The sequence below is a fragment of the Papaver somniferum genome, chromosome 8 (genome assembly GCF_003573695.1).
Source record: "Papaver somniferum cultivar HN1 chromosome 8, ASM357369v1, whole genome shotgun sequence".
NCBI lineage: Eukaryota > Viridiplantae > Streptophyta > Magnoliopsida > Ranunculales > Papaveraceae > Papaver > Papaver somniferum.
The window spans coordinates 173,196,875-173,211,793 of NC_039365.1; the positions used below are offsets into that span (position 1 = coordinate 173,196,875).

The following is a 14,919-nucleotide window of genomic DNA, read 5'->3' on the forward strand; positions in this document are numbered from 1 at the left end:
TTTAATTATTTCCATCACCGCCTGGTTCATCCATTTCTGAAATCTCTAATCTCTGGAGAATTTCTTTCTTTTTTAGTATAATTAAAGTTAATAGTGAAATTATGTTTTCTTCTCCTTCTTATAGGTTGGGTAGATTAACCATACGTATGGTTAAACGTCTCGTCCCTTGACAGAATATGCCTATTCAGTTTCAGATGCAATTTTTCATACTTCATCATTGCTCTTCGTGAAGTCCCATTCTTATTGCATATCTAGACATTTCATGATGTTTAGATTTCCATGGCATAGTCATTAAGACGAGTTTTAGTTGGTCACCTGCTTGGATGACCTTAAGTGCAGCACTAATGGACTTACTTGACTTTTTACAGATTCAAATATAGAAGCACCTGTTGAGTGGCATCATGGCTCACAATGGTTTTCACGTCTAGTGCATGCATTATGTCATTATTCAAAACCCTCAATTTCATTATCATTTCATTTCGAACCAGGTGCTAGGTTTATGCAATTCAACGTATATTTGGAAAACCCATATTCATATATTTATATAAATACTAAAGGGAAATCTTGGTATTATTAAATTAATAAGCCCTGAAATCTAACAAAATCTTAAAGCATGAGTTAGATAATGAAGGATCCATTTTGTGGGGTTTCTTAATATTGAACCCATATAGTATGGGGTTTACTATAGTTTGTACTTTTTTTCTTCTTCTTCCGGACTCAACTAATTGGTCAGAATCCAACTCATTATGTTTAAATTTGATTCTTTAATTAAATCTGACCCAATAATTATTAACTAGTATGGTTACTGATATTTATTTATTTTTTGAATCAATGATTCATATGTATAAGCCGAGTTACAAGTTGAGTCAGACACCAGAAAAATGAAAAAACAAACATTCTGACATCAGATTTAGACCTATCAAATTCAAATCACGGACCAGACCCAAATAAGATTTTTTTTCCTTAAAGTAAATTTTAACACAATCAGTAGGAAAAGGTGTAAGTTGACATGCGGAGAAGAAAAAAAGTACTTATTACATCATGGTCTACTCTTGTTCAAATAATCTTTGGATGAACAAGCAAGACGCATATGGTCCATGATTGACATAGTATTTCTTTAAAAGCCATTCGTGGCGGAATGCTTGTCCAAAATTTGCAGTAGGTTTGTTAGCTAACCATGGATTGGTGGTTATGTATAGATGGTATAAAACCTAGATTGTAAGTCGCCGAATTATTAGCGAACTCACGCATATTATTCGTTTCAGAATAAAAATTATTTTAAAAACTTTAACACAATCAGTAGAGAAAAGGTGTAAGTTGACGTACGCAAAAAAAAAAAAAAGTCCTTATTACATTATGGTCTAGTCTTGTTCGAAAAATCTTTGTATGAACAAGCAAAACGCATTTGGTCTATGATTGACATAGTTTTTCTTTCTCATTCGTTGATGGAAGGGTTGCCCACAATTTGCGGTAGTTGTGTTGGCTAACTTTGATAGACTGGTGGTTATGTATAGACGGTATAAGACCTATTTAGTAAGTCGCTAAATTATTAGCGAACTTACGCGTATTGTTCGTTTCCAAAAAAATATCATCTTTTCTTTTAAAGTTTAAATTTAGCACAATCAGCAGGGAAAAGTTGTAAGTTAACATAAGCAGGAAAAAAAAAATCCTTATTACATCATGGTTTAGTCTTGTTCGAAGAATATTTGAATGGACAATGAAAACGCATTTGGTCCATAATTGACACAGTTTTTTTTCCAAAGACCATTCGTTTGGTGGAAGGGCTACCCAAAATTAGCGGTAGTTGGGTTTGCAAACTGTGGTGGACTAGCAGTTATGTATATATGGCGGTTATTATGTATATATGGTATAATGTGCCAATTACGGTTTAAAAAGCAAAAAAATCAAAGAATTAATTTAAGATGTTGACGTAGATAACGTAAAAAAAGTCATTTTATACAAATAACCAAAAAAAACACACCTTAAAACTCTTGCATTTGGATGAGACTTATACCTCCCTAAGGTTAACAAGGGGTCATTTTGGGTGGGCTGTGTTCCATCCTTGTGAAATGGTCCAAATGTATGGTCCCGGGGATGTTTTTCCACGAAAATGTTTGGCAGACAGGAAAAAGAAAAACCGAGGAAAAGAAAACCGACATACGCGATATGGGTATGGATGGGTTCATGTGGATTCCGCAAACCAACCGCTCTCCATCCTCCCGTGGTGATCCCATGTATCCCACCACTTTGTATCGGTCAGTTTTGGTCATTGTTTTTCCGTCGTTGTTTGTACGAGTATTGTTGTTTTCTTTAGTTGTTTGTCTAGAAACTTTGACATCAAAAAATGTTACTGGAGTCTGTAAATATCCTTTCACGGATGGACGATAAACCGTGTTTTCCAGGGGATAAACACGACTCCTGCGATCGTTGTATTGTACTTTGGCTACTCAGGTCCAAGTTACGGGTGAGCAGCATAGATAAAAATACAATGTAGGCTGCATTGAAACTAAGAGACATAATAAATTAACCTGATACAACATGAAATACTCCGGGCCATTCGGCCCGCATGGTCATTCCCTTGCCCTACATATTTTCTCTCCATTTACACACTTTGGCCAATTCCGTCAGGTTGCTACAAAGAAAAAGAAAGCTCGACTATTATTTCGTATCTACTTCCTTCTGGACATTATAGTACTACTAATTCCCTACCAACACTAACCGGAATCAATCTCTCAATAACAAAATCCCCATTACACAAAATTTGTTCCCACCATCACCTTTGTTGCCTGTCTTCTTCTTTCCTTCTCAAGATCATCAGTTTTGGTGACGACAAGGAAGATACAGTTTTTGCACAAACCACTTTTTTTACTAGTAATCTCCATCTTCCGTCATCTGCTTTCCTTTCTAGTTGATTCTTCAACTTGAATTGTCTACAGAAAGGGACTTTGCAACAATGATCATCTTGATCACAAATTGAAGCATGAAGTTTTAGAAGCTGCCCCATCCTCTTACACCTACAACATCCACCGTTCATTCTCTTCTTACACATTGCAAAATGTTTAATCAAACCTTGTAGACCTTGGCAAGTAGAATATTTTTCGCATGCTCCAGTTTTCTTAGTTGGTGGCAGCTCCCTATCATACAGTCCAACGTTTGTACAACCTTCTGTACAAATATGTTTTAGACATTCCATTGCTTCACTTAGCTCTAAATATATAGCTTGCTCTTCTTTGCTTCTACTCCTCTTTTTATTTCTCTGTAAATTTATTTAAATTTCAAAATTAGAATTACAAATAATAATTAAAAAAAATCTCTCAAAATGAGATTTTAAACACGCGTGAACTATATATCTAAAGAGACTTACGGATTCGATTTCGTCGAGGAATTGTAAGATTTCGAGTTCAAGAACGGCATCATTAGCTCTTAAGAATTTCCACCCTTCGGTTCTCTTAACAGCCTTAAATTCCTTCGATAAAAATCTCATACACTTCAAATAAAGATCAGGTGCATCACATAACCTAGCAAGTTGAAGAACATCAACAACATTTTCCACCATTAATCTTGTTGATAATCCTTTTGTACATCTCTGTTTCAGTTTTTGGACATCGAAAACATGTGATAACGCTAGTAAATGTATTCCATAATTGTCAATTTCTTCTTCTGTGCATCTTGACGAATAAAGAAATTGAACGAAAGCAATTACAGCATCACATGGAACTCCAAGAATTGGAATTACTCTCACTGAATTATGGTGTTTTCCACTTGGCTGATCTAAGATTTTTTCCAATACTTTAGAACTTGAACCCTGCAAAACCGATTATAATTATTGTTAATTTTCATTTCTTGATCTGAAATCAATCAATTTTTTTTTTACACAAAGTGCAATAATTAAAGAATTAGAGTTAGCAAAGATCCTAAGTCCATTAGAAGTGAGAATTTTGACATCTTCAGATGAGATTTTATCGGATTTTGTTGAGATCTGATCAAATCCAATTAATGTTGACATAGAGATTGTTTTAGTCTGCTTTTTCATGGCTGGTTCCATTTAATGAAACAAATGATTTAGAAGAAGAGAAGAGGAAATTAGAAGGTTTTGAATAAGAGTGTTTGTTTTCTGTCTGACTGTCTCCACTCCAGCGCGTATTTATAGCTAAGAGACCAGAGTATATTTCCTACCACTTTCTGTTCTTTATGGTTGATTATTATAAATTACAAAAAATACAGAGATGATACTTGTATTTTGTTTACTTATTTTCCGTTTATTTATACTGGACAAGTGTCAAGTGGGCACTTTTTGCTTATTTAGTAGTTGGGGTGGGAACATGGGACGGAGGTGTTTGTCCTTTGAAGGGAAAAAGTGTTTGTTCACAGAAGTGAAACGTTTTAACCCTTGAATCAAAGCTGTTGTTGAGAAACACTTCACCATGCATTTCTCTTGGGTGTTTTCTTTTTTGTCGGTAAAAGGACCATTGATCTTTTAGAGCGTCCACAATGGACGACTAAATCCAAATATAGTGTCCAGTTGATAGGCGTAGTGGAACGGACCATCGATCAAAATTTGATCAAAGACTAAAATCCAGACCAAATTTGATCTGCGACCAAGACCAAACCCAAATATAGTCGGGCGTTTATATTGTCCACGCCCCATAACCAGGCGGACGTATAGTCCACGTCCCATCCCAGGCGGACGTATAGTCCACGCCCCACACTAGGCGAACGTATAATGCACGCCCGTCTTTTTTTTTTTTAATCTTTTGTGTGGGGCGGGCTTAATACCTCCGCCCCACTCTTTACAAACTTCAAATGCATGGGGCGGGCATAATACCTCCGCCCCACTTTTTTTCTTTTTTTTTTTATTTTTTTTTCTACACCGGGCGAACGTATACTCCCCGCCCCACACCAGGCGTTGGTATATTCTACGCCCCACACCAGGCGTTGGTATAATGTCCGTCTGACCAAATTTAGTTTTTCCACCGTAGGGTCACACACCAGATTAAACCCAAAATTTGGTCTTTTTTTTCCTCTTTGGTCTTTGGTTATACTCGCACCACTGCAGTTGCTCTTAGAGACCAAAATCAAAGCTGTTTTCGTTAATCCTTTATACTTCCACGATGTAGACAAGGGACCATAATATGAACACGCATAGAAACAATGCTGGCCCATCCAATTTGCTAATCTTGGATTAATTATCATGGCCCCCCAAAATTGTATTTTTTTCTTCTATGATCTAGATATTTTTTTTTAATTGATTAAACTTTTAAGTGCATCCGCCAGATTACCACTGATGACATGAATTTTGAACATGTTATCAATGGTAGACTCTGGTAGAGGCAGTTAAAACTTACATACCCGGCCAAACTGGTTCCAAAGCCTAAATTTGCCCAAATTTTGAGCTGCTATGCCTATTTTTACTATATTTTTACTATCTTGCATCCCGAATAATATTTTGCTTTTTCTTAATAGAATTACTAGCTCCGCCCCCGCCCATGATGTCATGTCATTAGTATTGGTACATAATGATTTTACCGGTGTTCAAAGCAGTAGATGTATATTAGTACTATTTCCAGAGTAAATTTTTTTCTTCTACATTTGCAAAAAGTTCGATCTGGCGTTTTTAAGTCTCTTACACCGGTTGTACTTATCTGTTACACAGGCACTTAGAGGGGATAAGGGACTATCAGCTTCTGATCAGGAAACATATTGTTTAACAATGGGAGTAGACTTTAAACGAGAACGATGTCCCTTTTTCACACGCCATGCATGTTTCTATTCTGAAATCTTATCAACACCAAGCATATAGGATATGATCAAATCTTTCCCTATTAATTTGTTTCATTATTTTTCTTTTTAGTGGTCGAATTAACAGGGACAGTCGCATAAATGAACATATATAAAGAGTTTGGTAGTACAACGATATAGAGTGAAGTGGCAAGTGGGGGTGGGGATAAACTAATTATTATAGTTTACATGGAAGGAAAAAGGTAAAAGGGCAGGTTCCTATAGACGGCCTTTGGCTCTTTGGTCATGAGGAGGCGCTTTTAGTCTCCAAAAAAGACTTGAGTGTGCTTCCTACGTGGATGAAAATTGCCCCAATCATAGCTGAGTCATTATAGACCACTGTATACAAATGTTATTCATAACAACAAGAATGTTGAAACGCTTTCGATACACTACGTATACCATGTAGTGTTAGAAAATGAAATGTGATTTGTATATTAAAACGCATGACACCATACAATAGATTTGGTGGTGGTGGTGGTCAAGTTTTCTTCGTGAGGGCTCAATCCTAACTAGTGAACATAGATATCCTATGTTTATTTGCCATCAGATCGGATTTATACGCCACACAACTTGTAACACTGTAATAACAAGTTCCATGTGACGGAAAATTCACCTTCCAAAGTCGCGGTCACGTCAGAATTTGGAGTGGAGTGGAGAATGGTGGTCAAGTCTTATAGATAAGTATTCCAAAGTGGCAAGTGATCAATTCCTCAGACCACTGTATACAAATATTATCCATAACAGCAAGAATGTTGAAACGATACACTACGTATCACCCAGTGTTAGATAATGAAATATAGTTTGTATATTGAAGGAATGAGACCATACATTATACTTGATTTTGTCAAGTGGTGGTGGTGGTCAAGTTTTCTTGGTGAGAGCGCTCAATTCTAATGAGTGAACGTAGATCTCTTATGCCCATCACAATCGGGGTTTTCCACCGTCCAAGTTGTAACAATGTAAAAACATTCTCGTGAGACGGAAAATTAATCTTCCAAAGTTGCTGTCACGTCAGAATTTGAAGTGGAGAATGGTGGTCAAGTCTTATGGATAGTATTCCAAAGTAGCAATTGACTTGCGGCTGCATCTCAGAAAACCGTAAGATCTCACAGTTTCCCTCCAACTACTACTTCATGTTGAACGATTAGCCAGATAGTGAATTGATATGATGGTAAGCTACTTGACTTTACTATGCCATGGCATGATTCTTATGATAAGAAAAAGTGGTCACGGAAGTCACCTTGGAAAAAATTTAGTCTAAGTCGACTTTCATGGTTGATGTACAACTTTGTGCTAGCAGTACCGTGGCTATGGTCTAACCGTGAGCCCTCTTCTGAGTTAGTTGTTTTGATTTTGATTTCATTTTATATCTCCTAAAATGTAAATATATGACCATGGCATTCACAATGTGTAGTCATTTGGTTAGTATTTTACGTCTGTTTCTTGGCTCTTGCTTCCTGAGGGTGTCTGTAAAAAAATTGAAAATAACCATGTCCAGCACATAAGGCCTGCTTCAATAAAAAAGCACATATGGTTAAAAACTAAAGCACATAAGCACATAGTGTTACTAAAGGACGTCAACAGTACATAAAAACTAGTGATGAACTCGCGTTGCTGTTACAATGATGCAACACAGCTAATAAGGATGAAAAACTTGCATGTATTAGTTGATCTTGTTGATGTCATATGCAATCCATAACCAAATACACATGTCATATGCAATCCATAACCAAATACACAAAATGTGTGAAAAGAAAAAACCAATTCTGGGAAGAATGTACGAGATGAAAGTAGGGTTTTTTAATAAAATGTACATGGGGGAAATGCATTTAATAAAATGCCTACATTTTTTCCATGATATATTTAATTCCCATATTTTGACCTTTTTCATCCAGTTTTTTCGGAGAAATCGTCAACAACCGTTAGAGCATTTCCAATAGAGGATGAAAATTTTATTTTTTTATGACACATAGGATTTTAGATCTTCATTTACATAAAATGCATCTCCAATAGTGGGTCCTATTAATTAGGAAGGGTGTCAAAATAAATACGAAGGTGTTAGAAAAGTCTTAACTAGACCTTGGGAATGATCAATTAAAATTATATTTTAAATTTTATCTTTACATAAAATTTTCTAAACCAATTAAAAAAAGAGAATCAATTTTATCATTATCCAAAATAACAAATCCTAGAATTATGACCACCACCCTTGGAGATAGTTCATAAATCATAAGCATATCATTACCATTTTTATCACATACATATAACCCCATAAATAAGGATCTAAATAAAATTTTCACGTAGGATGTTTAGCACCCACTGTTCAAGATGCTCTTAGAGGACATCAGAGGAGAGGTGGCTTTAAATCAGTCATGTTAAAAGATATTGCAGCCCCTGAATCGTTTGAGTCGGCTTGAGGTAGAAAGGTGAGTCGGGGAAAGGTTGTAACAATGAGTCGGGGAAAGGTTGGAACAACTAAACATTCCATCGTGTCTGGTCTTATATATTCTTCTCAATCGCTAACTGTAACAGATATTTCCGTGAATCTGGTGATGATGATGACCGTGTTCTTCCCAATCAAAACAACAACAAATAGATAAGCTTCAATCCCTTTTGAAACCAAAAACAAACAAAATGACTATCACCATCATCTTCACTAATGAGATGTACACTTCTAAACGCAACATCCTCAACTGTATCTTCCAGTTCCACATCATTTGCAGCAGCTAGTGCCTCAACGTTAGCCTCTTCCTCTGTAGGATGTCGTACTTGTTCGTCTTCCGGCAATGGCTCCTCCACATGATTTATTCTCAAATGCATCACCCGTAAATCCTCACCTATGGCTTTCACGGATCCTTAACAAGCACATTTTCCCCCTCTTTCAATCTCATGCACAAATCAACAATTGACTTGACAATTCCCCACACATTATTTGTGTTCAGGTTGATTTGAATTCAGCTTATATCCAACCACGGATAAAATAGTATGATTTTACTTACTGAATTTTTGATTCCATGTTGACTTGGTCGTAATAAAAACAAAACAAAATCAAGTTAATTATTTCCATCATTGGCAAAATTAAACCATACACATTAATCAATCACTAAAATTTAATGGCAACTGCAAGATGAGACTTAGCTTATATAAAGATAACTCTCTTTATTGATGTTTAGAAAATCTCTCAAAACTAAACACAAGCTCTAATCTTGCTCATATGATCAACCACAACTTTGGAGATCATATATATATAGAACTATGAATTCCTTTTCCTATTCTTATTACCTTGTTACATGTCTTTCCTTTTCTTAGAACTAGATGACTTCTAATTCCCGTAGGATTACATCAATTTCCTAATCTTGTCCTAACCAGCTTGTTAGTGACTTCTATGTTGAAGTTAATCCAACATTCTCCCCCTTAAGCTTCAACTGTGCTTGTGAAAAATCTTGTACGTATGATGGTGCTCTCGTCTCCCATGGCTCGGTGTAGACAAGCTCTGATACCAATTAATGGCAAATGCAAGATGAAACTTAGCTTATATAAAGACAACTCTCTTTATTGATGTTTAGAAAATCTCTCAAAACTAAACACAAGCTCTAATCTTGCTCATATGATCAACCACAACTTTGGTGATCATATATATATAAAACTATGAATCCCTTTTCCTAGTCCTATTACCTTATTACATGTCTTTCCTTTTCTTAGAACTAGATGACTTCTAATTCCCTTAGGATTACATCAATTTCCTAATCTTGTCCTAACCAGCTTGTTAGTGATTTCTATGTTGAAGTTAATCCAACAAAATTGTCTCCAAATCAAACATACTCATTGTTCTGTTACCATCAGCTCTTACAACACGATGAATATAAATACAAAGATAAATGAAAACAATACTGAATCCGTTTTAGGGCTTTAGTACCATCAGCTCTTACAACACCATGAATATAAATAAAACAACAGATAAAACATAAATTTGTCCAAACTATATGGACCACTCACAGTTTCATATACTGTGGTAATTTGTTCATCAAAATGAACTAAAATTGGGGTAATGAACATTCTTTTGGCATATTTCCCTTGAATCTGTTAGTATCTTTGCAGTAAGCATAGATCCTGTTTTTGTTTTGAATCCCCTCCATTTGACCTTTTTGAGCAGGAGTTAGTTGGCTGAAAACCGGAGATGTATACCAGTTAGACTTGCTGGCACATTGAGTAATACTGGGTGTTCCGTTCCATTTGCAAGCCCTAGCCCTAAACCTGCGATAGTGAGCAGTGAATGGAGCGTGTGTCCAGTCGGTCTTGTCACGTCCTCCTCTTGTTGCCCAGTCATCAGCATTCCATAAACTTGTATAAACTTCCATTCCTTGTTTATTTGGGTATGGAACTCCTTGGCTTTCGTAGTTTCTGTAGACACGGATTGGTTTGCTATCTAGGTACCACCTGAGAGATGGAAGAAGTATCAAAAAGTTGTTATTAAGACCACAGTTCAACCCATGCATATAGACATGTCTAAAACTCCAAACTAGCTAGGAGGTGTTAGGCGCTGGGCGAGCGCCCGTGGAAAAAAAATTAAAAAGCAGAAAAAAACTGTACACATCTTGGCGCCTAGGGCGCTTTATTGCTTAGGCGCCCCTTGGGCGACTCGTGCGCCTAGGGCGCCTTTCACAACATAGGCTAGGCCGCTAGGGGTTGATTGGTTAGTCCTTGCATTACATCTTCTTATACAGAATAAGTCCATAACTCCATTACTGGTCGAAAAAAGAACTACTTTATTGATATATGTATATGTACTTACACAATCTCTGATGGGTTCCAGTGGATGGTGTAGTTGTGAAAATCAGCAGTTGGATCATACCATGGGACAAATTGTTCTTCCCTGTTTCCCTTTCCTTCACAGTAGACATTCGTGTGGATTGTGTAAGGTTGTCCCGTTACATTTCCAAGGAACTCGAAATCTATTTCGTCATGTTTTGAACCAGTAGATGACAGCTGCATGCATTCAAACGTACATACATTATATGTCTGGGTCTTGATACGTAAAAATATAGTCTGTGATCAAATATTTACATGTTAAGTAGTTTGCATAACTATACTTACATAAAAAGTTGTAACGACACCGGCAGAATTTCCAGGTACTAATTTAATTTGCATTTCAATACTTCCAAACAGAAATGCTGCCGTACTCTTCGCTGCAGAACCTGAATGTTTATCACGAAGTACAAGATCAAGATTGTCACCATTAATGGAAGCACGATCTTTACCCCATGTTATGACCATACTCTTAGCAAGATCTTCTTGACCATTAACTTGAAGACTGCTATGATCAAATGCAACAATTACAGATATAACTAGAGCTAAGAAAATAGCCTTCATGTTTCCTTCCATGTGTTCCCTACCAAACCCTGAATATAAGTGCAAAAATTGTGTGTTAATAACTTCAACTCTGTAGAGAATTGAAGTTATTGGGATGTTTGTTTTGAAGGTGCCATGATTGGCTTTTATATAAGTTGTTATCTTCTGATAGCAAATTTAGGTTCTTCATTCATGCCAACAAATTGTCTTTTGACCCATTTCTTTCTTTGATGATCTCCACTCTCAGTTTAGGTAATTCATCAGAAGAAAATGCATGCGTTGAGAAAAAAAAGAAATGCTACGTTTCCGTTGATTGTGTGGGCTGCAAACTGCAAAGTCATGTTGGGCACGAAGTCTCGGGGCCGATTATTTGCAATTTTGAATTCCCTAGTAATACTATTAACTGGCCCACCAACTCCTTTTGTTTTATTAATTTCAACAAGTGGCACTAGAAATGATTGGCAACGAACTAAACAGACTTCTTCTAAAACCGAAGCTGTTAACGCGTCATAATTTGAAAAATCGTGCCGAACACTGAAGAGTAGTGCGGGCTACTGATTAAGTTCCCGTGTATTGTTTTGGAAAGAAACCGGGGCTTTACTATTATCTTACATTCCAAAAAAGGGGTTCCACTAATAGGATAAAAACAGATCACCTGTTAGTGATTTTCATATTTTTTTTATCTAAACTATAATCATGATTTCGGTCGCAGTTGTTATATTTTTGGAAGCGACCCTAGATTCGAGAGGAGGGGAATGCCCAAATTTAGTTTCCAACGAAAGAAATGGGTTTTCAACTCCAAGTTTGACTTCTAATTCTAATGTGAAGGAGAATTCAGAGGAGATTCTTCCAGGGGATATGAGTTGGATTACGGTTTGGAAAAAGAAGAAAAAAAAATATTTTCTCTTAGGCAGTTGACTCAAGATCATCAAGTAAAATCTGCTACTGTCTCTGTTACTGATGTCGAAATAGATTTCAAATAACTTTTAAAAAATTGATGAGTAGATGACCATCCTTTGATGAGATTTACGTGTAAGAATCTATTGCAGAATTCAAAATCTCAATCAAAGATGGAAACACCTCTATTTGAAGATGATGATGATTTGTGATATTTCTACCCTGATACCGACAATGATGAGAAAATTGATGTTGTCAATTGCTCGTTTCAAGATGAAAATGAGGATTTTGAAGGATGATTATGATATGGCACAGCGGGAACTATTTGAAAATAATCGACACGTGGAGAATCCACTCCTAAAACGGTAACAGTCACTCCAATCCAGAAGCTACAATAATCTCTAATCCAAGAGTTAAAACGATAAAGAATGGTATAAATCAAACAACTTAAGAGTTTTCATTAATCAGATAAATGTGAGCTAAACCAAGCTAATTACAATGATAAAGGAAATGACTATTTATAGCCTCCAAACATTAAATCTAGAAATCTATAACATTCCTAAGAAATATATTATTCTCATAAAACAGGTGTTTGAGGGTGAAAACGGTTTCTGCTGATTTTGGTAATTTCGGGTGCGTGGGTGAGAAACGAATTTAAACCCTAAACAATGTACTGCAAGGGGGTACTTTAGATTCGAGAGATCAATCTGTACAAATCCGGCCTAAACCAAGAAATGGTCGTTCCAGACTTTCTTCGGTCACAAAGTGAAGGAGAAGGGTTGGTTTTGGGGAGGGAAGCGAAGAAAGTATTAAGACCAGAATAGTTGATTCTGGAAGAATAGTTGTTCCACGACTTGCATCAGAAAGTGTGAAGCTAATAGATGGAAAGCTAGCAAATGTTTTCTGAGTGTTGTATCCTCATGACCTGAACTTGTCGTTCAGTGGAAACAGGTAATGCCTATTTATACAACTCGAAGTGAAACGTACTCTAGTCTCATTAAGAAATGGAAAACGGGTGAGTAAATGGGAGGAGGTGGTAACCGGTAACGCTTGGGATTGATGTTCCATAAAAGAAAGCGTTTCACCATTACTCCCTGTATTTACTAACCACCTCATCCTTTTGAAACTTTCTTATAACGAACGTAGTGTACGCCGTACGCTGTAAACCGCTAAACCAATACCCAATGAGCATCCCCCAGTTTGTGACATGTGTTGATGTCTCGAGTGTTTTCGTGGAAAACATGTAGCATGTTGCTGTTGTCTGGCAAGTTGAGCTTGGGAGACTTTCCGGCTCGGTGGTGACCTTCAACGGTCGAGATTTTGCATCTTAAGAGGAAGGTAGCCGTTAATCATTGCAATCTTTCGTTTGGTAGCCAGTGGCATGAAAGTATGATCAGTATGGCTTTAATATGGCCCAGTTTAGGCGCGGCCAAAAGTTAGGGTTTTGGCTTTGTTTAGGCGCGACCAAACTAGGGCCAAAGGTTGCCATGTGTTAGCTGGTAACCTTGGACGGCTAAGATCTGCATCTTAGATGAGAAATGGTCGTTGATTATTGCAGGCCTTCGTTTTGGTAGCCGCATATGGAAGGCCGACATGGTATGGCGCGGCAAGGTGGTTGGCATGCCATTGGCACATGTGGCATGGCATTCCTTGGCGCGGTTTGGCATGGCCAGAACTAGGGTTTTGGGCCAAAGGTTACCATGCGTTGTTTGGCGACCTTGGACAGCTAGGATTTGCATCTAGGATGGAAGGGTGGCCGTTGATCGTCGCATGCCTTCGTTTTGGTATCCGCATGGGGAAGGCCGACATGGTATGGCGCGGCAAGGTGGTTGGCATGCCATTGGCACATGTGGCATGGCATGCCTTGGCGCGGTTTGGCGTGGCCAAAAATAGGGTTTTGTGCCAAAGGTTACCATGCGTTGTTTGGCGACCTTGGACGGATAGGATTTGCATCTAGGATGGAAGGGTGGCCGTTAATCGTCGCACGCCTTTGTTTTGGTAGCCGCATGGGGAAGGCCGGCATGGAATGACGCGGCAAGGTGGTTGGCATGCCATTGGCACATGTGGCATGACATGCCTTGGCGCGGTTTGGCGTGGCCAAAACTAGGGTTTTGGGATAAAGGTTACCATGCGTTGTTTGGCAACCTTGGACGGCTAGGATTTGCATCTAGGATGGAAGGGTGGCCGTTGATCGTCGCACGCCTTCGTTTTGGTAGCCGCATGGGGAAGGCCGGCATGGTATGGTGTGGCAAGGTGGTTGGCATGCCATTGGCACATGTGGCATGGCATGCCTTGGCGCGGTTTGGCGTGGCTAAAACTAGGGTTTTGGGCCAAAGGTTACCTTGCGTTGTTTGGCGACCTTGGATGGCTAGGATTTGCATCTAGGATGGATGGGTGGCCGTTGATCGTCGCACGCCTTCGTTTTGGTAGCCTCATAGGGAAGGCCGGCATGGTATGGCGCGACAAGGTGGTTGGAATGCCATTGGCATATGTGGCATGGCATGCCTTGGCGCGGTTGGCTTGGCATGGTGGGGCCAAGGGTTTGGCATGCCATTGGCGCGTGGTACGGCTAGCATGGTTGGGGACAAGGAAAGGTACGGTTGGCTTGGCATGGTGGGGCCAAGGGTTTGGCATGCCATTGGCGTATGGTGCGGCTAGCATGGTTGGCATGCCTTGGCGCGGTAGACGTGGCTGGCATGGTTTTCCATTGGCACAGTGGTGCGACTGGCATGGTTGGCATGCCTTGGCGCTGAGATGTGGCTGGCATGGTTTTCCATTGGCACACTGGTGCGTCTGGCATGGTTGGCATGCCTTGGCGCGGAGATGTGGCTGGCATGGTTTGCCATTGGCACAGTGGTGCGGCTGACGTTGTTGGCATGCCTTGGCGCGGAG

The 14,919-nt window shown here is 38.6% G+C and overlaps 2 protein-coding genes across 2 annotated transcripts; both read right to left on the reverse strand.

Moving 5' to 3' along the window:
- Nucleotides 1-2,479: 2,479 nt before the first annotated feature.
- On the reverse strand, nt 2,480-8,601 carry LOC113306476 (BTB/POZ and TAZ domain-containing protein 1-like). Its single transcript, XM_026555405.1, has 3 exons — nt 8,427-8,601; nt 3,365-3,819; nt 2,480-3,256 (listed from the first exon to the last, which is right to left on the reverse strand). Exons 1-3 carry the CDS (start codon nt 8,599-8,601, stop codon nt 2,774-2,776), a joined length of 1,113 nt encoding a protein of 370 aa, XP_026411190.1. The 3' UTR covers nt 2,480-2,773.
- Nucleotides 8,602-9,815: 1,214 nt separating this feature from the next.
- LOC113301759 (probable xyloglucan endotransglucosylase/hydrolase protein 26) lies at nt 9,816-11,163 on the reverse strand. Its single transcript, XM_026550566.1, has 3 exons — nt 10,876-11,163; nt 10,574-10,767; nt 9,816-10,218 (listed from the first exon to the last, which is right to left on the reverse strand). The coding sequence occupies exons 1-3, from the start codon at nt 11,161-11,163 to the stop codon at nt 9,816-9,818; spliced, it is 885 nt and encodes a 294-aa protein (XP_026406351.1).
- Nucleotides 11,164-14,919: the final 3,756 nt, after the last annotated feature.

Coding starts and splice junctions, on each gene's coding strand:
- LOC113306476 (XM_026555405.1), bottom strand. CDS start 8,601: ATGCATTTGAGAATAAATCATGTGGAGGAGCCATTGCCGGAAGACGAA. Junction 3,820..8,426: donor TCTCATTAGTGAAGATGATG/GTGATAGTCATT, acceptor AACAATAATTAT/AATCGGTTTTGCAGGGTTCA. Junction 3,257..3,364: donor TCCTCGACGAAATCGAATCC/GTAAGTCTCTTT, acceptor ATAAATTTACAG/AGAAATAAAAAGAGGAGTAG.
- LOC113301759 (XM_026550566.1), bottom strand. CDS start 11,163: ATGGAAGGAAACATGAAGGCTATTTTCTTAGCTCTAGTTATATCTGTA. Junction 10,768..10,875: donor GTGTCGTTACAACTTTTTAT/GTAAGTATAGTT, acceptor GAATGCATGCAG/CTGTCATCTACTGGTTCAAA. Junction 10,219..10,573: donor TGGAACCCATCAGAGATTGT/GTAAGTACATAT, acceptor TCCATCTCTCAG/GTGGTACCTAGATAGCAAAC.